This window comes from Pyxicephalus adspersus, chromosome Z (assembly GCF_032062135.1).
Source record: "Pyxicephalus adspersus chromosome Z, UCB_Pads_2.0, whole genome shotgun sequence".
NCBI lineage: Eukaryota > Metazoa > Chordata > Amphibia > Anura > Pyxicephalidae > Pyxicephalus > Pyxicephalus adspersus.
The window spans coordinates 64,087,219-64,107,533 of NC_092871.1; the positions used below are offsets into that span (position 1 = coordinate 64,087,219).

General features: G+C 38.3%; 1 protein-coding gene across 1 annotated transcript in view; it reads left to right on the forward strand.

Moving 5' to 3' along the window:
• Positions 1-20,315, forward strand: part of MED27 (mediator complex subunit 27) — a 247,720-nt gene that overhangs the window by 4,459 nt on the left and 222,946 nt on the right. Inside the window, exon 2 of the mRNA XM_072430758.1 lies at positions 9,480-9,624. Coding sequence (XP_072286859.1) covers positions 9,480-9,624 — 145 coding nt within the window. The remainder of the gene's footprint in view (positions 1-9,479; positions 9,625-20,315) is intronic.

Genomic DNA, 20,315 nt, shown 5'->3' on the forward strand with positions numbered 1-20,315 from the left:
ATCCAGTTTTTACGATACAGGGTACCCTCCATTTTTGTCAAAAAAATACAACTTTTACATACAATCAAAAAAGAATGAAATAATAATTTGAATGTGCTGTTTATTTAAATTTTTTTTGTTCATACAAAGCATTTATTTTTTTATTTTTTTTTTACAGTGAAACATTTGAAAATTATTCGGGTAAGAGGTTAAGGTAAAAATTTACGCTTATAGTTTTTCCTCAGTTGTTCAGTGTTAGGACAATAGTCAGCCATCATATGTACATCACATCTACCCTGATACTGTCCTTCCATGACCTTCAAATCTTGGTGGAATCCTTCACCTTGCTCATCACTGACTGCACCAAGGTGCACCAAGGTTTTCTGGGATAGATAGAAAGATGGCTATGCAGAAAATGCATCTTGATGCCCATTTTGCAACCAAGCATGTTGTAGCTCTCCAAGAGTTTCTGGGCAATTTCTGTGTAATTATTTGCTTGTGTGTTCCAAGAAAGTCCTTGAGAATGGCTTTGAATGATAATCTAGCATTCTTTTTGACTTCTGACATTGTCCTAATGAAATGTTCATCTTTGATGAGCTGCCAAATCTGTGGACCATCAAACACACCGGCCTTTATTTTTTCAAATGACAGGCTAGGAAATGCCAAAATGAGGTACTTGAAACAGTCTTCTTTAGTTGGCAAAGCTTTAACGACATTCTCCCCAGAGGGTTTTAGCCAGTTGCTCCACCCGGCTGCTGTGAATACCCCGCCCACCTCTCCTCGGCGGCTCTCATCCTCTGCCATGATCTCGGTGAGGTTGCTCTGTGCTCTGTGCCATCCGTTCAGAGGATTACTGCTGGGATGAGAGGTGAGCACACACAGTTCAGCCTTCTTGTAAAAGAGACACAGGCAGCCCCGACCCCATCTCATAGCGCGAGCTCAGATTTCTATTAAAAAAATAAATAAAAAATCTGCCGGTGAAATGTATCCACTGCTAGAGCTGTGTGTGAAGTCTGCATGTCATTCTGCATCTTCACAGCTCTCTGTGTACAAACCTCCATATCTCCATATATTTATGTCACAATGACTTGTAATTTTCAGGATGTACAGGGGACCCTCGTAGATACTAGTTATTACAATTTCAGCCCCCCAGCTTTAAAGAATTTCAAGATATGGGAGTCACAAATGTAATAAGTTATGAAAATTGAACTTTGGGGTTGCTGTTTCAGAGGAAAGTTCAACAAGGTGTCCCAAATTGAAAATGCAAATTGGGGACCCCGGGGCCCCTAACATAGCAAAGAGCATTGGGGTGGGCCCTTTAACATTTACCTACCTGTCAATCTACTGTCTGCTTTTCTTCTTTGAAGCCCAATTTATTCAGGGTGGGGGTACAAAACTGAAAATATAGATGCAAGTGGCGGGCACATTGTCCCCTTACAATCTCATTACTACAGCATCATTAGAACATAAAACACTCTGCCCATTAAAATAGCTTCCCTGCCCTGTTACACATTCCTGTCCACAGAACTAACATTCTGAACTTCAATTAGGGAATGGGGAGGTGTAAGAAACCAGAAATATCAGTAGAAGTGGGGAACATCTGTTACTACCATCCCCTAAAACTTCATCACTATGGCATCATTAGAAAATGAACCACCTATATTTTTGTTTCCCTGCACCTCCTAATTCTGGAGAAAATGGGGTTTGAGGTAAGATACAGACAGATATGTAACAGAGCAGGCAGCAAACTTTGCTAGGTAGAGATTTATGTTCTCATAATGCCATACTAATTACAATTTAAAAAGGTTAAGCCACAAGTGTCCCCCACTTGCACCTGCAGTTTCAGTTTCCTATGCCTCAATGTGTACCTTATAATTTTCAAGTTAATACAACCAACAGTTTAGGAGATATGAAGGTTTGAACACAGCGAGATGTTAGGCTGCAGAATATGACAAGCAGCTTTTACACACACACACACACACACACACACACACACACAGCTGTCACACTGCAATGCCGATGACATTACACACTGCGGATAAACTTCACAGACAGTGTTTTTTGATAGAATATGGACAGTGATAAGAGGGAGTCACTGTCTGTCTTGTCCCCATCTGATATCACATGCATGATACTATTAAAGCATCTCCACCTTTTTAACATTATTTTTAAGAGTGACTTTTCCTGTTATGTAATAGAAAAATGTGCGTTTTTGTCTTTTTTTACACTTTTGTGGAGAGAGGACCTCTCCTCTTCAGTTTTCATTTCCATTTCGGTAAAGACCAAAGGGGAAATCCGCAGCCTCCTGGGATATTTGTGTCACATTATACTCCTTGTGTGCATGCACCTTCAGAGGCTTTCTTATAATGTAACAAAAAGTGTTCAATCTCATGCATGCGCAGTGCAAGGCAGCACTGAAGTGAGCATCAGAGAAAAGGTGGAAGCTGAGGCATGGGCCTGCTGGGCTAATTTTGTAAAAGAATCAAGTGAAAAAAAATGTTTTCACAAAAGTTCACTTTAACTAAATATAGACACAGGAGCACATCTGAAGTTAGGCTGAATTTACATCGGCAGTAAGGTTACATTTGTCCATTCCTCATGCCAGGAACCACTGCTGCTTAAAAAACTGCTAGCTCTGAAAAAGCCCAGCACTTACCACCTGTTATCAATCCTAGGTGCCGAGCACTTATGGCCTGTTACCAATCTTAGGTGCCTAGAACTTACCGCCTGTTACCAATCCTAGGGGCCCAGCACTTATGGCCTGTTATCAATCCTAGGTGCCTAGCACTTACCGCCTGTTACCAACCCTAGGTGCTTAGCAGTTGCCAGAAGTAACTCAGAAAGGGTAAATGTTTTTTGCTGCTAATATGAGCTAAGCCTAACTTGTTACACCACATTCATTATACTATTACACTACTACAAAGGAATACACTCTTAAAACTTGGAACACTAGTAAGTTGGGTCACAATACACGGCATAGGACAGTTGTGGCAAAATACATAGAATAGAAAAATTGGATATACTAACGGGGCAGGAATTACAAAGATGTAACAAATCATTGGGAGATGGTAGAACACTGAAACAATAAGAGGTTACTGATTACCCATGGCATAAACAACTGGGAGCACTAAATTTGCCATGTTTTGCCACACCCCCTTTTTACCACCAGGCTACAGCTTCCTACCGCCCGGCTGAAAAAAAATTTCTGGGGAGAACACTGAATGAACTGCTTCATCAGACCCAGTTTCATGTGCACAGATGGGAATATATTATTCTTTCTATCAACAAGTGGCTAATGTAGAATGTTTTGATCACCTGGTTTTAGGGCAGATCTTGGAAGCTAATTCCTTTCCACCCAATGCCTCTCATGAGCTCTGCTGTCCTACATGCACAGATAACAGGGATACTTGGTGTATCCGTGTTGCTGACCAAGAAGGAAGCATACCATTTTAAGGTCAACACAGATGACCCAATTGTGTTGCTGATATGGCAACAATTCATTGACTCTCTTTATGTCTGCATGTTCTTCACAAAGAGAAACTGAATGGCAAATTGGGACCGACCCAAATATATTGCCATTGTGAAAGAGGACACACTTTAAGCTCTGCTCCATTCAGGTAAAGATTGCAATTCCCAATTCCTCTATTAAACCAGGTATGTTATGGCAATACACAAAGCCACTGTCAGTTCTAAAGTACTGCAGAAATGCAAGTCCTCTTGTTCGAAAGTATGATACCTTTGTTCCTTTTTCAACTATGTTTTTCTCACACAGTCTTGAGGCTAGGAGTTCTGAATCCTTCTTCGATAGTCTCGAATCATGCGCCAAATCACTCAACTCATGCTGATCCAATTCCTTACAAACGGAGTCCTCCTCAATTTCAAACTCTTCATCATTGTTGTTACCTAGTTCATCACCATAAATCAAGAGAGGATAATGTGACCAAAACCGGCACTGGGACTTCATCTGAATGAGCCACTGGGCATATAGCCGAAGGTAGACTAGGATACCTTCGGCTATATGCCGAAGTTTTTTTTGTTACTTTTATTTCTCTTGTTATATCCTGAAGTTTTCACTATACAAAATTAACAGTCATTGAAATGATCTGGCTCTTGCCAAACCATAGGTATACCAAATGGCATCTTATCGCGTGTTCATCCATAAACTCTCGGCACACTGTTTGCACACCTTATGAGGGGCCCAAGACTTATCTTGATCACCGAGTTTTACTTTGAAATATGCCAAATAGGCTTGCTCTGCAAATGTTCTGATGTTCGCCCTTTGACTGGGAATGGTGAAACTGCCACAGATATAACAAAATGAATCAGGGTTTTTTAGGCACTTATCACGAGAAACAGCAGAGCCAGGCATGATCTGAAACAAAAGAAATACGTGTGTAAGTAGAAAAATACATTTTGCTTTTTCACTATGTAGAGCAGCTCACAAGCTTTGACCACACTGTCTTGTGTGTAAATGAATAGCCTATATAAATCCATGCACCAGTAATCGCATTGATATAAGAGGTAGAGAAAAAACCTGACGGGATAGAAGAAAACTAACTGCACTTTCAGAATCAGCATAGCGTATCGTAAATATTCTTAAAAATTGAAGTTAACACAAAATTTGTTCAAAATTGTTCCCCAGCGTAATAATTAACAAAAAAAGTGCACAACGACGCAGATGAATGAGGAATGTTGCTGGAAACGAACAACGGTCCCGGTGGATCTGATTGGGTGACGATCGTTCGCTATTTATTGTGTGTATGGTCGTTTAGTGATCGTGGACTTTTCTGCGGTACACTTTCACCTGTACATGTCAGTTCCTGCATCGTTCAAACGATCGTATCTAGTGTGTGTACATTATTGGTGGATTATATTTGAACGATTGTGTCATTACAGCATGTACAGAATTATGCTCAATATGATACTTCAAAATAATTGTGAATAATCATTGATTGGCCTTCAATCGTTCGTCTTCTACCGATAATTGTTGCATGTGTGTACATAGCCTAATGAATAGAATAGGGAATGATTGAAGCTGATGAAAGCGATCTATGAACTGAGATTGACTGTTCACCTGCTACTTGGTTTGTCCCAAACTTTACCCCTACATCAACGATTGCAGCCTTTGGTTATGCCACATGACAGGTTTTCTTAGTTTGTTTATTTCCTATTAAAAAAAAAAATTGTTATGTCATTCAACAAGCAAAGATCCAACAAGCTGCTGGAAGCATTCAAGAAACCATGTGTTTTGAGCTTTGTGACGTGTTATACTGCTGGTAATAATCTGATAGATGAGTATGAGTATTGACACCAAATTCTGACCCTACCTGAATGTCACAGCAGAATTCAAGACTCATCAGACCAGCCAATGTTTTTCCAAACATCTCTTGTCCAGGTTTGGTAAACCTGTGTGAACTGTAGCCTCAAATGTCCTTTTTTTTTTTTTTGCTGACAGGAACAAAACCTGTTGTTGTCTCCTACTGTAACCCATTCATGGTTTTGGACCTAGAGACCTAAATCTAGAGATGGGTATTCATGAAAATCCTAAAAGATCAGCAGTTTCTGAAATACTCAATTCATCATTCCCTGCACCAGCATCCACGCCACATTCAATGTCATCTAAGTTAACTCTATTTCCACGTTTGAACTTTATAAGGTTGTCTGTCACAATGTCTATTTGGCTGCATGCGTTGGGTTATTAGTTGTTTGAGTTAGGCTATGTACACACGTGCAATAATTGTCAGTGGAAATGATCTTTCACGATCCTTTCCAATGACTAACGACTGCTTGATGCATGTACATACAGCACTGTTCTGCTCTATGGTGAGGGGAGGGGGAGAACGATGGAGTAGCACCCGCTGTGCTCTCTCCCTCTTCACTTCCATTACAATCGTTAGTTGTCCATTGTCCGTGGATCCACCAGGACAGTCATTCGGTCGATGGACGGCGACCGCTGTACACACGCCAGATTCTTGTCCGATATCGGCCCAGAGCCATTGGATGTGTGTACCCAGCCTTAACTGCGAGAACAACAGGTATATCTAATAGTCATCAGGGAAAATATATAATTCCTCTTTAACTTGCAATCTACATAACCTTTTATTATAAGGTTTCAGAAAAATTAAATTAGATGTATTATTTTCTTTTGAAATCATCCCAGTGCTATGAGTTGCATTCAATTTGTGGTATTTTTATGCAAACTAGATATTTAATGGGTGTCAGAGGCTAAATATAAGCATTTGGCTTTTTTCTGTGTTAGAGCTGCTCAAATATTTTTCTTTTTTGCTACATTTCAGCAGTGTCCTACCTATTAACAGGCTACTAGTTGGACTGATATTATAATAATAATAAGCCACCCTTCCTGGGACTTTAAATGTCTTCTTCATACTTATTTCACAACTGCGATTCTCTTTTATACAATAGGGACATGCTACACGAGAATGTTTTATTGGTGATGGATCATTACTCCTGTTCATTCACCTTTGCCTGCAGATAACACCAGAGATGTGAGGCTTTCAAATTATTAATGTGTTAATGCTGCGTTATAGCTCTCAAAAGTGTACCTGCCATGTTTACATAGAATAGGTTGTGTTTTTGTTGATCATATTTCACTTGAAGCTCATGATGAACAGTGACTTCACCAGTACATGTCTGTGTTTAACTATATAGTTACACCATAAATTCAGATGGTTGTGTTTTGTTGGCTGTGTCTCTCATCTACGCTGTTGGCAAACCTTGTGGAATTCAGGATAACTATCAAGACAATATGTTAAGCTCCCCTACAGCTCCATTCAACCATTGGCAGTAAAGACAGCTCTGAGCTTTTTCCCTGTCCCACCCAGTAATGGGTGCTTAGCAGCCAGTCACCAAGCACCAGTGTCACATGCGTCCCCATAGGTAGAAGTACTGGATATTTTTCTTTCCTTTTAGTGGTCGAATGGAAAGATCCTTATGTTAGAGCTGGCTTTAAAGTATACCTGCTGCGCACCCCAAATCGCAGCGTTGGCCCAAACTACTATTCCATATCCAAGACCACGATGGACTGACCTAGAGGCCCTGGCCTGCCCCTCCATACCAGTCAAGGTCCTTAACCTCCCTAGCGGTCTAATTCAGTCCAAATTTCCACGCAAAAAGCGGTTAAATTTTTTGCATGGAAATTTATTTTTCATAGTAGGCTATAATTCTTAGGCATAGCTCACTAATATTTAATAAACTTTAAAACACAAAAATTAAAAAGTTTAAAAAAAATATTTAAACATGTAATGTAAGTGTTCAGTAGCATATATAATATATATATATATAATATATATATATATATATATATATATATATATATATATATATATATATATATATATATATATATATATATATATATATATATATATATATATTATATGAATATATCTTCACATTGGACTCAATACAGCTATTTTGTATTGAATCCAATACAAAATTATTTGAATTTCCCACCAATCGGCCCGCACCAGTGCATGTACCGATGTCACTGGTAAACCCTGTAGATTTCGTCTCTGCAGTTTCCCACTGGAGATCGAGGAGGAAGCACGTGTCCCAAGGACCTGGGGGGACCAGCAGGACGCCGGGAAACTGCGACAGAACAATGTTAATGGGTTTTTTTTTTTAGTTAACAGCTACCCCGAGTGTGACTCGGGAATACCGATTTTTGTCTAGAAAATCCTCCCCAAGCCACATTCAAGAATACCGCTAGGGGGGTTTAAGTAATTCCCCTCCTCTAAGAGACCTACAATTCTCTGTACTTTTACTTTCATATGCTCTCTCAGTATGGGATGGACAAAAAAATAGTTTTAACCTGCACTACCCCCAAGTTCTATTTACTCCTCTATGGCATAATCCTGAATGAGGTTGTGAACTGTCTCAATTCTCTTGATGGCGCAAGAATGAATTTTTCATAATCAGAAATTTTCTTGGGCAGGCTATTCTGAGCCTCTACCATTTACAAGAGAGCCTCTCCCTTCCATATACAGAAATTTTGCGTTATCAACAAATCAGGTCCTTTATTCAAAATAAACTTAAAGGGTTGAAACCACCCTACCAAAGTATGAGATTTGAAAAATCCTGCATTTTTAAAACAATCCAAAAGGAGGATCTCAGTAGTATATAACACTCTCACACGATAAGAAACTTTCCTATATGAAACAATGAGAGTCAGATTTGGAGGTGGAGCAGAGTGCCCAGAAATGGCAGGATCTATCCGTGTCCATTTCCAAAATCTCTCTGAACACATCGATAATAGAGGTCAATTAATTATAAGGTTTTTATGAGATGGTAGCTGGTCTCAGTTAGGATCCATAAAGCCAATCCCGCTGTCTCTCCTCTGTTTTCGAGGATGTGGTCCGACTGGCACTGTACTCCATGCTTGGTGGAGATGCCCTACAGTTCAGAGACTTTGGATCCACATTTTCAACCTAATACTCTGTCTTCTAGGTAAGCATCCTGTGGAGAATAGAGTGTGCTCTTTTTTCCCAATTAGAGGATATAGCGCCGAAACAGATAACTAGACTAATTAAATGTATCCTGCTAGCTGCTCGGATTCCCATTGCTTGTTTTCAGAAAGCTTCTACTAATCCCCTTGAGTTCACCAAAAACAAATTCAACTGGATAATGGTCAACAACAAATTGACCTGTGCTCTTAAAAACAACCTTAACAATTTCTACAACACAAGGGACCCGTGGTTAGATTATAATCATGTATAATTCAAGCAGGGAATCCTGACCCTACCCCCCCCCCCATTTTTCCATGATTTTCTAATGATTGCCACCTTGATAGAAAACTTCTCTTCGTTGATAGAAAACATTTTGCATCTCATCCCCCCCCCCCCCCCCCCCCCCCCTTTTTTTTTCTCTTCTTGTTCTATGCAAATTTGTTGTGCAATGTTATTGTTTACTTTTTTGAAAATTTCAATAAAAACTTTGAAACTAAAGTAAACCTGTTGCATCTTGGGGTTCAACAAGGAAACCAAACGTTTGTCATGTCCAAAGGTGGTGGGCTCTTTAGGATTCTTCCATATTTTTTTTTTTTTTCATCAGAGCAAAGTTCTCTGAGGATCATAGGAGCAAGAAAACCTGTCATGTAATAATGAGGATGCCATTGCTATACTTTAGCTTAAGAATGCTAATTTCGTGAGCGTCATACTAATACTGTGACTTCAATACTGTCTTGGTACTTACCTAAAACAAAATACACAGCTTATATTAGGTAAGCCTGATTCAGCAGCACTGGCATTTTAGTTTTTAGAAGTGAGGTGACTGGCTATTAGCATGAGTACATGGCCAGTAAAAAAACAGATTGATTTGATTTGTATCTGCTCTGTACGAACAGTTGACCAATCACTTAGTTGTGTTGTATTTGTAGAGAAATGTATATCGCTTTTTTCAAATACATAAGCCAGTCATGAAAATTAAATAACATAATAGAACTTGCAAAAATAAAATCATTTCTGTTATCCCTTTCTTGGTAGTGAGCTGGAACGTCTCAGTAACTTAGTCGGGAAACCATCTGAAAACCATCCACTCCACAACAGTGGCTTGCTCAGCCTTGATCCTGTTCATGACAAGACTCCTCTGTACAGCCAGCTGCTTCAGGCCTACAAATGGTCTAACAAGGTAAAAAATTGACAGTTACCCTTTGCTGCCATTGCATACAGGTTATTAAAGAATTATCACATAATCTTTTGCAAATATTAAGGGATGGTATGTAAAAGGAAATTGTGACATTAATGTAAATGAGGGGGGGGTGTGAGAATCAAACCTATTGTTTTGTCAGAAAATGTGTATAGCTAAACAGTATTCCAGCCGTATTTCCACAGCTATGTAGGTGTGAAACATGGGTAAGAGCTATGCCTCCTAACTCGTGTCTAAAGCGCTGCTTTTGATTCATGAATTGCAGAGTTTTCAGCTATTTGCAGCCATATGGTATATAAGTATATAAGTCTTATTGTCATTGCTGTATTTTTAAGCATTCTTTTATTGTTATACTGATTTTTAGATCAACGTAAGAAATTGGTCCTATAAAGAGACCATGTTGTTCATTTTTTATGGTAGAAACATGATCAGATCAGTGACAGCTAAAATTGATGTATTGATTGCTAGGAAGGAGAAGATTTTAAATTAAAGTTTTAGAACTGTGGACTCCTTTACGCCAAGTAAAACCTATCTTACTGCCTGTTGTACCCAATTTTAATGAAGCTGGAGTTTCTTAACTCCTGTCTCTGGTTTAATCAATGTTTCCTTGTGAACTATTCCTTACTACTTTTATTTGCTGCCCATTGGAGGAATACTGATTATTTACAGATATTTGGACCTGGGTGTTCAAGGTCTGTAGTTTAGGACCTCAGCAAAAAAAAGGTTTCTTTTAATAATGCTGGATTCTGCTCTTATTTTTATTTCTTTGGAAGCAAAAAGTTTAGGCTGTTTGAAGATTTTATCCTCACACAAGGATCAGTTTGTTGGCCTGTTTTTCACTTTGCTTAACTTTTTTCTTCATACATTTCTTTTTATAATCCTTTCTCGGTGACAGGTCTAAATAGAAATAATAAAATCAAATCATTTCTGTATTGATTTTGTAAGGAATCAGTCATGTTTACATGCTCCTACAACATACAGTTAGAGCTGTTGCTTCCATATGAGGTTTAGTAGAGTCATTTGCTAAAAATATAATTCACTGTTCATTGTTCTGACTTCCTTTGACAGTTTTTGTGAACATATGTTTGTGTTGATTTAAGTAATTGGTAAATAAACACTTGTGAGCTTGAGTGATTATGTGATCCTTCACTCTGGAAGGGCCAATATTGGACGAGAAGCTGGCGTGTGTACAGTGGTCAGTGGTCGTCGTCCATTGTCCGAACGATCACTCTGTCGGATCTACGGACGATGGATAATGAACGATCGTAATGGAAGTGAAGGGGAAGGAGTGCAGCGGGGTGCTGTTCCGTCATTCTCCCCTTTACACAGAGCAGTCGGGTGCTGTATGTACAGCATTCGTTCGTGCATCGTGCAGTCGTTGGAAAGGATCGTGAAAGATTGTTTCCAGCGACAATTATTGCACATGTGTATGTAACTTAAGGCTATGTACACACTTGCAATATTCGCCGTAGGAAAGGATCTTGCACTATCCTTTCCAACGACTAATGACTGCATGATGCATGAACAAAGACTGTACAAACAGCACCATTCTGCTCTATGGAAAGAGGAAGGGGAGGACGATGAAGGGGCACCCCGCAGTGCTCTTTCTCCCTTCACTTGCATTACGATCATTTGTAGTCCATCGTCTGTGGATCCGCCAGGACGGTCGTTTGGACGATGGACGACAAGCGCCGTACACAGGCAAGATTCTCGTCCGATATCAGCCCTGAGACGGTTATCGGACGAGGACTATTGCACGTGTGTACCTAGCCTAAGTGTCTGGGTTCAGGACCTTTAGATACTGCTGTGGGACAAGCATATATAGATCAGGAAACTGAGGTAAAGTCAGGGTTTGTAATCTGCATTCAGGTTCTGAGGTTGTGAAAGCACTGAAGCCATTCAATACCATGACCAAGAAATTTCCCCTCACCACCTGTCCTGTAATTAATTATAAAATTTGTAGAATGATTTGGAAAGTAACATGCATAATATAAAGTCAATATTGGTATATGTAAAATATTTTTGGATATTTTATGATGTCCGTGATTGATGTTGACATTAAATGTGGGAACAATTTATGGATGTTGGTTAATAATAATAATAATTTTATGTCTAAGGTGTCAAAGTTGGTCCATCTAGTGGGACCTTATCTAGTGAGATCCATAAAATCATTGCTGAACATCCATTTTTGTTATTAGAAAAACTTTATTCATCGTTATTTATCACATAATGGGTAATAATGTGGTATGAACATTTAGACCAAGTGTGTATTTTCACTTAGAATGTAAATTTACTTGGCCTCACCAGACTATGAAAAATCAGCAGTATTTATTGGCTATAAGCAAACCTAATAATATCTCTGTTGGGATTAAGATAATTTGAAGTCCTATGTAAGTGCAAATTAAGTAAAAAATTGGAAAGTGAAAACAGCTAAAATTGTTGAATTGAAGTCGTTCGATTTATAGTTCAAATAGAATCTCACAGGAATTTTTTTTTGAGGAAGCATACACTGTGAAACGTGTTAAGGACAAAGAGATTAATAAATGTATATGCGACCTTGTATTTTTATACCAACTGAAGTTATTGGTTCTATACTGGTCTTCTTTTATATAAATATATTCATCATAATGTATTTTTGTATTGTTTTTATAATCGGTTTATCATGATTTTATCAGTTTAGAGTTACCTGTTTTCTCTATTGTCTGGTATGTATACCATTTTTTCTAAAGAAAATATATGCCCCTACTTATTGTCCTGGTCCTGAGTGTCTCATGCATGAGGTGAGTGTAACCCTCCCTAAGAGTTCCACAAAAACCCCTGTCCATTTACAAAAAGTCTTCTGCGCTCGGCACTCACTCGCACCATCCTCCACATCAAGAAGAAACTCACTCCTGCAAGTGTGGGTTTCCTCAGTGGATGTCAGCAGTGGGATCTTAAACAGGCCACATCCCTAACATTCATAGGAAAAGATATGCGATGAAAGACATCAATTTTAAGCGGGATTTTTAAAGCCAGTACCATCAATTTATTACAAAAAACAACATTTTTTTTTAATAATAAACATTAAAAACAAACATCATTTCAAATACATAAAACACAATAAAATTGTGGGTGTACATAATGACCTCTCCTTACAGAATACCCCCAAAGGTTTTAAATTCTTTAAAGTCTTTCGACACGTTTCACGGAAAAAAATCCACTTCTTCAGGAGGAAGGAGAGGAGAAGTCTAATGTTTGTACTTCCAGCAGCCTTCTTATTTAAATTTTTGCAAGGAAGGAGGTGGGTATAGCGGCAATGGTATATTCGAATCCCGTTTAGCTAATTAGTGCGTAATCTCTTTCAATTTTCAATATAAATCACAGTGATCCTAAATTTCATGTCCTTCAGTCCTCAAACAGATATACAAACATATCTATATAACATAAACATTACAGAACAACCATGTTCCTATTCCATCGGCTTCCCTTGCAAGTGAGTCCACTGATAACCTTTGCCGCTATAACCACCTCCTTCCTTGCAACAATTTTAAATAAGAGGGCTGCTGGAATTAGACTTCTCCTCCCCTTCCTCCTAAAGAAGCAGATTTTTTCTGCGAAACGTGTCGAGAAGTAATTCGGAATTTAAACCCTTTGGGGGTATTCTGTAAGGAGAAGTCATTATATACACCCACGATTTTATTGTGTTTTATGTATTTGAAAAGGTTTGTTTTTAATGTTTATTAATAATAAAATGTTGGTATTTTTGTAATATATTGATGGTACTGGCTTTAAAAGTCCCGCTTAAAATTGATGTCCTTCATGGCATATTTTTTCCTACAATTATTTTCTACTTTTTCAGGTATGCCTGTGTGGATTTTTTTCCCAGTATTTTCATGGTCCCTTTTAGTATCTTATGCATCTGGTATGTAAACATGTTATTTGTTTTTGTAATGCTTATTCTTTTTTCTCCTTTTTATACCAGATTGAGCATTCCATTCATTACCTTATCAACAGAACTAGGATACTTGTAACTCTTGTGATATCACTTTCTTTTTCCCTGCTTACCGCGCTAATCTGCGAGAACGAGGACGAGTGATTGATTTATTAAAGCAGCTGAGCAGCAAACAGAAATTCATCTTCATAGACTGTTTTATCATTTTCCTATTTTTCCAAAGTCTAAATTGAAACTTCCGCTCACTTTGAAAAAAAATGTTTTTTTTGTGCTGTCGACACATAACATTGACTGGTGTGTCTAGACATTCCATATTTTATTCTGCATCAATCAAGCGATGATTACAGCCTGACACCACCTCATTAAATTGTGAGGATCACAGAAATGTGCAGATATTAATTGATCATCATTTTTTGCCAGTGCCTTGAGATTAAACAAATAGAAGTACTTTTTTTATGAACTACATCACCTCAACTTGAATCAAATAGCTGATAGTGTTACTTAGTAATGCTTATGAGTCATGGAAATATGGTTGTATTACTGCAGATTCATTAAACAGAAATCTGAACAAATGGCATGTACATAAGTTGTTCTGTTACTCAAAGGTTTATAGACTATTTGATCACAGAAAGTTTTCTTAAAGAGGCACATTTTGACCAGGTTAGGAGTCTCCTTTCACAGTAAGTTTAAAGTTCCCATTTTTTAGTGCTGTATATTCACGTAGTGCATTTATTTCACACTTACCTTTTTGTAGGCTCCTGTTCCCTCCCTTTTACATTTTGTTACAGTATTTATTGAACTCTCTGCTCAATGAGGACCTTTGCTGTGCTGCCTTTTTGTTTAAAATCCTCCCATTCAAGCCTTGGTATTCTCACATGCCATGGGCTTCATTCATTCCTTTGCAATGTCCAAGGATCAGACTGACTAAATTGCCAAAAACCTTGAAAGTAGGCCTATTTTTTCCCCTAAATTATGCATGATTTCCATTTCCTGCATCATTCTACTGTCATGCCCTTGTTTTTTAGGTGTTTGCTAGAGCCTACAAAAGCCCAGCAGTTACCACTTGTTACTGTTCCTGGGCACCCATTGGCAACTACATGGCACCCGGGAGCAGTAACATGTAGTAACTACTAGGCTTTTGCAGGCTTGTGTTTCTCAAATGCGTGTGTAGGTGTTTGCTTGCAGTTTACATTGGGGTCGTTCATAAAAAAAAAAAAATCCAGTCTGCACTTAGCCTTAAGCTACTCGAGGACTAAAAAAACATTTGTATAAAATATAGTTGGTTTGTGTGAGCCTGTCATAACATAAACCAGCCTGAATTGCATATGTAAGCAGGTACAACAAGGTGCTAAAATAAAGGCACTTTACCTAGTGATAAAGGCTTAGTGTCTGATTTGAAGATCTTTTCCCTTATGTTATGTAGCAGAGCTAAAGAGGTGATGGAAGATCTCAGTAGTAGAGGTGAAGGGGAAATCTCAGTAGCAGGGACAGACATGGCAAAAAAAAAAACTTTTTTTCCCGCCTAGATATTAACTTTAATTGATTTGATATTGAATCTGGCAAGTGCAAAACTTCTTTACATTCTCTGTTTAGAAGTGTATTCTGGTGTTACCATATTCAATAAGGCTTAGGTGAGAGATTAGTTTTTGGTTTCATCTTTTCATCTCTTCCATCAGCCTCGGAATGCTCAAAGGACTTCTTACACAAACATCAGTGTAACTAGTTCATAGGGGTAGAGAGAATGTTAACATCCAGCAGACCAGAATCTTTGAGCTGTACTGTCAGTTTAGCATTGACACTCAGCAACACACTGGTCAGGAACAAAGCAAATGCTGTACAAATATCAATATTTTATGTAAAATTTCTGTAACTAATTGACAGGTATAGAAATACAATAGTATAGAACACATAAAGAATCTTTTAGCAAGCTAGTATGTGCAATATTTGCTACTAAATATTTTCTGTGCCACATTTTGCACGCCCCCCACCTTTTCTTCTCTCCTTGTTGTCTCTGTTTATTGTTGTATTTGTGAAGTGGCAGCTGTTTTTTTGCTGTTTATTATTTTGTTTTCCTTGCATTTCAATAATTAATGTGCCCCCCTCCCCATTCACAATCTCTACTTTGTATATTTGATGAGCTGAGAGAAGGGCATCTCCTCTCTCCCTCCTTCTGCCTGTTCGAACATTACTGCCTGGTTGAATAACTCCATGGCAGGCTGATTGTCTAAGAGAAGAAAACAGGCCAAAATTCCAAAAGGACACTTTTGAAGGGCACATGAATCTCTGCTAGAAGAGCACCGAAAGTGCTAATGGGAAATATGACATCAAAGTGGAAATGTTTAACAAGCTCCAAGTTGAAAATTTTGAAAATCAGGTTTGCAAAAGTCCTATGTCAGCAGTATATAGTTCTCAAGGTGGTATATTTTAAATGTTGCCTGAATTCTGTTTTTTTTTCTTTTTAAAGATACTTTAACAGTGAGGTCAAAGCGAGGAAATATTTGAGATGCTAACTATTTGGCAAAAATGTGCATCTTAGTTTGGATCTGTTAGGAAATATGCCAAATATGCATGTACCTGTTTGTATACCTTCATTTAAAGTGCGAATCACAAGATTTGTATTTCTAAACAATCAAAACCCATTTCCATGCATTAGAACAGATACTCTCAGGTAGTCTGTGCTGTCCACCAAATATACACTGCCAGCTTAGCCTCTGATTTCTTCAGCATTTGTTACTTTGATGAAGTGTCCTATGTTTGTGCCATGCCTGCTATACTTTGTGCCTCCTTCTTGTCCTCCTGTGGAGTCCTGTTAAGGGGTCAGAAAAAAAATGTATATCCTCCAAATAATTTGTACATTTTGCCAAGGCGATCGAGAATTAAGGGGCAGTGCTGCACCCTTTTTTTGAATGAATGGGAGCACAGAGCCTCCCTGGAAACCTACGTCACACATCCCGGGAGGCTCTAATCCTTTAGTCAAAAGAGAAAAAAATGCCGATCTCATGCATGCGCAGTGAGATCGGCAAGTTTTCCCCCCCAAACTACGTCACTTGATCTCGCGCCTGGATGAAGGATGAAGAACCCGGAAGAAGAGGAGAAGATGGCGGCGCAGAACCCAATGGAAGAAACCTCCAGATGGATCAACTGCTCTGCGGGATATAAGGTAGGTGTATTTTTTCAGGGGTTTTGGGCAGTTTTGAGTTTACTTCCTCTTTAAGATTACCCACAACCTCAGCTGTGTTTAGCAAAAGACTTCTTCTGCAGGTCATGCAAACCGCCTCTTCTGATTCCAAAGCTTAATATGTGGGGGGGGGGGGGTAAATTAGCACAGTGAGGGAGGTAAAAAAAAAATTATTTTTTGTCCGCTTTCGTAACCTATGATGTACGGTGGATATTGCGTGGGTTTTAGCATGTTTTGTTGAAAATCATTGTCTCTGTTTTCTTCCCTTTCTTCATATAATTCAAAACCAAACAGTTTGCACTGTCCTTGTAACATCATTCGGACAACAAAAAGTTTAGAGCGTCTTTGGAAACAGTTTTCTTTTCAGGGTAACCACAAACTGTACTTGCATAATTCAGTTTATCTGCCCATGCTAAGTTTGCCCCAGGTAAAAAAATTTGCATGAAGTCTCTGGTGGTTGATGCTAGATGGAAATGCTTGCTTAGAGAGGCGGCTTGTTTATGTTGAGAATTTGAGAATTTTTTTTTCCCTGCTGGCATTCACACCAATTAAAGGAAGAAAAGACAGATTATTTTAAAATAAATTATTTTAAAGGTTGTGTAAAAAAAAAAAATTAATTCATATAAGACAAATTTTTATTATGTACTGTATGTCATATGTTTACTTGGTACCTATTGTGTGAGGATAGGGACATTTTAAGCACACCTTTTGTTAATTTAGTAATTCTAAAATGCAATAGGTTAGAGAGCGTAGTATTGGATGTCTGTAATTGTAAAGTTACACACAAATACCGGGTGATTGTCACTAAGACAAATGGTTGTAATTGTTTTGGGTGCAAATCTTGCATGTTTACAGTGGTCCAGCCCCCTCATGCCATTCATAAATCCACCCTGGCACTGTACTGCTGTTCTTTTCTATTGAGAAAGCACAGTGGGGGGGGGGGCACTCACTTGTCCTCGCCCTGTGATGGTCTGTGGGACATCTCTCTTTCTTTTTGTCACAGCCTCGTATACAGTTATGAGGTGACAAAGGACATAAGCATGTGTCTCTCATGATGGAGCCCTTCTAAGGAGGAACACTTTAGCTGCCAGATTAAAGTAAATTAACTTTTTCATTTGACATTAAAGCTCTGATTAAGTTCTCTTGTCATTCAGTTACTTTTTAAGACTTAGTCTGATTAAATAAAAGTTTAAATCTTGTGTAAATGTCCATAAACACTTTAAAAAGCCAGTATAGGCATCTATAAGCATTAAAAAATATTATCGGTATACACTTGGCCTGTTAACCGTTTCTAGATCATTTCAGACAATTTTAGGCTCTGGCAAAGATACTGTACGTGTTTTTTTCAGAAAGTGATGCTTCCTAACAAAATATGCTTTGATTCTGTTCCGGGGTGCATTTTTATTTGATGGCAATACAGTCTTGAAAATTTTTAGTCTTTTTATAAATTTATTGTTTTCCACATTCTGTCTTCAGCTGAAATGCAATCAAATGCAACTATGTATCATTATAGCTGAAATCGTGTTATATTTGAAATCTGAATTTTATTAAGCAATGATTTCTCCTATATATTCAATATATTATTTATGAATAAATCAGTGTGTTTTTCACATTTCTGACAAGCTCTCCCCCCTGTGAAGTGTATGAGTAGTAATAAATGTTAGTGCTGCTCTTTGTTTTATTTTATTTTTTTGCAACGTTTATGAATTTAATGTACTGTGGGGATAAGCTAATTTTTCTGACTGACTGAAAAGCCAATGTTTTTCCACAAGAATTTTACGTTTATGAGGCGATCTTAGTCTCTCAACAGGATGCCCTCAAAATGTTAAAAAAAAAAAAAAAAGCTTAAAACAAACTAGGGATGCTTGCTGGCCTTTCATTCTGTAAATGTTGCTGCTCCGTCACTCTCCCCCTTTCCGCTGCATTGAGCAGAACGGTGCTGTATGTACAGCATCGTTTATGCATCGTGGAGTGCTTAGTCATTGGAAAGGATTGTGAAGGATTTTTTCCAACAACTATAATTGCACGTGTGGCTAAAGGGGCTCACATTCTATTGTCGTAACCATGGTCCTTTGTTGTTAACACAGTCCAAGGCCGGCTGCATGATTTTGGGAAGGGGGGGGGGCGGGGTACCGGACTGCTAGGTGGAAGTCCACACAAAAGCAGGGAGCACATATAAACGATTATATAAAATATAAATGATTATATTCTATATATTCCAACCTGTGACCTAGCGCTACAAAGTCAAGAGTACTAACCACTGAGCCAACAGTAGGTATTGGTAATTTTTTGTGCTTGGTGCTTTTTAAAACCTTTTTGGTGACAGATTCACTTTAGAAACACTTGCAATATAATATAATGTTCACATTTCGAGCAAAATGCTTTCCATGTATGTATATTACCAAAAGCTCATCTGCTATTAGATTAGAAGTTGTACCAGAGTAAAGGATGGCATGCATAAAATGGTCCCTCTCGATTTGCTACTTTAAAAAATGTCCTTTGGTCCTACTTAGGTTGCCACCTAGGAAAAGGTCAAGTAAGTTTTCATTAATTTCTGTAAACCATGTTCACTGTGCATTGTCAACCTCTACACAAATTTATTTCTAACTTTTATAGCTTTCTGTTCCTCAGTGTCATACATCCAAGAAACATGCCCCTTACTGAAAGGAAGTTCATTCTTCCAACTTGGCTCTTTTGTACAGTTTTGCAGTCCTTCCAGGGATTGTTGGATTTAATTGCTGGATACGCTGAAAACATTTAAATTGTAATGCAGTCTATCTGAAGCTGGGTCCATCTAACTGAATCACAGATCTGGCAGGACAGCAGCCATCAGGGCTTCTATCCAACAGTCTCTTCCTTGGAGAATTCTTCACTTTAGAAAAACAGTTTTGTCCTAGCTTGTCAGCCATTTGTTCAGGGGCACAAAGTTTTATGCTAGTCAAAAAACAATGACCGTGAAATATGAATAAGACAATGTCTGCAGTATTTGGACTTTTTGATTGCATCAGTAAAAATGACCTTAAAGAGGAACTAAACTCAAAAGTACTCCATAACAACAAAAATACACTTACCTTCAAGTAGTCAGATCTATCTGGAGTTCTCTTTTATCAGTCTTTGGACCTGCGCTCTGGGCGCTGCCATCTTCTCTTTATTTTCAGGCTTCTTCTTCATATGTCACCCGACCCAGGCGCAAGATTGGGTGACGTAGATGGGAAAAAAAGTTGACAATCTCACTGCGCATGCGCGAGATAGGCAATTTTTTTTTCCTTTTGACAAAAGGGCTCCTTTTGCGCATGCCTGAGATGCTCCCAAGAGCCTCCCAGCATGCGTGTCGTAGGTAAAAAAACAGAATTTTTACTTTACATAAAAGAGTTGTGCACCCTTTTATGTAAACTGATAATTCTGAGTTTAGGTACCTGAACTGTTTAGGGTCTTCTGTAAATTTTTGTATTATGGCATTCTTATTCTTTTTAGAAGCTCAGAATTATGGCTTTGCTGCAGTCTGCATGCACACAATTGCCTACACTGCTGATAATCATGAAAAAGGAAGTACATCCTCTTTCA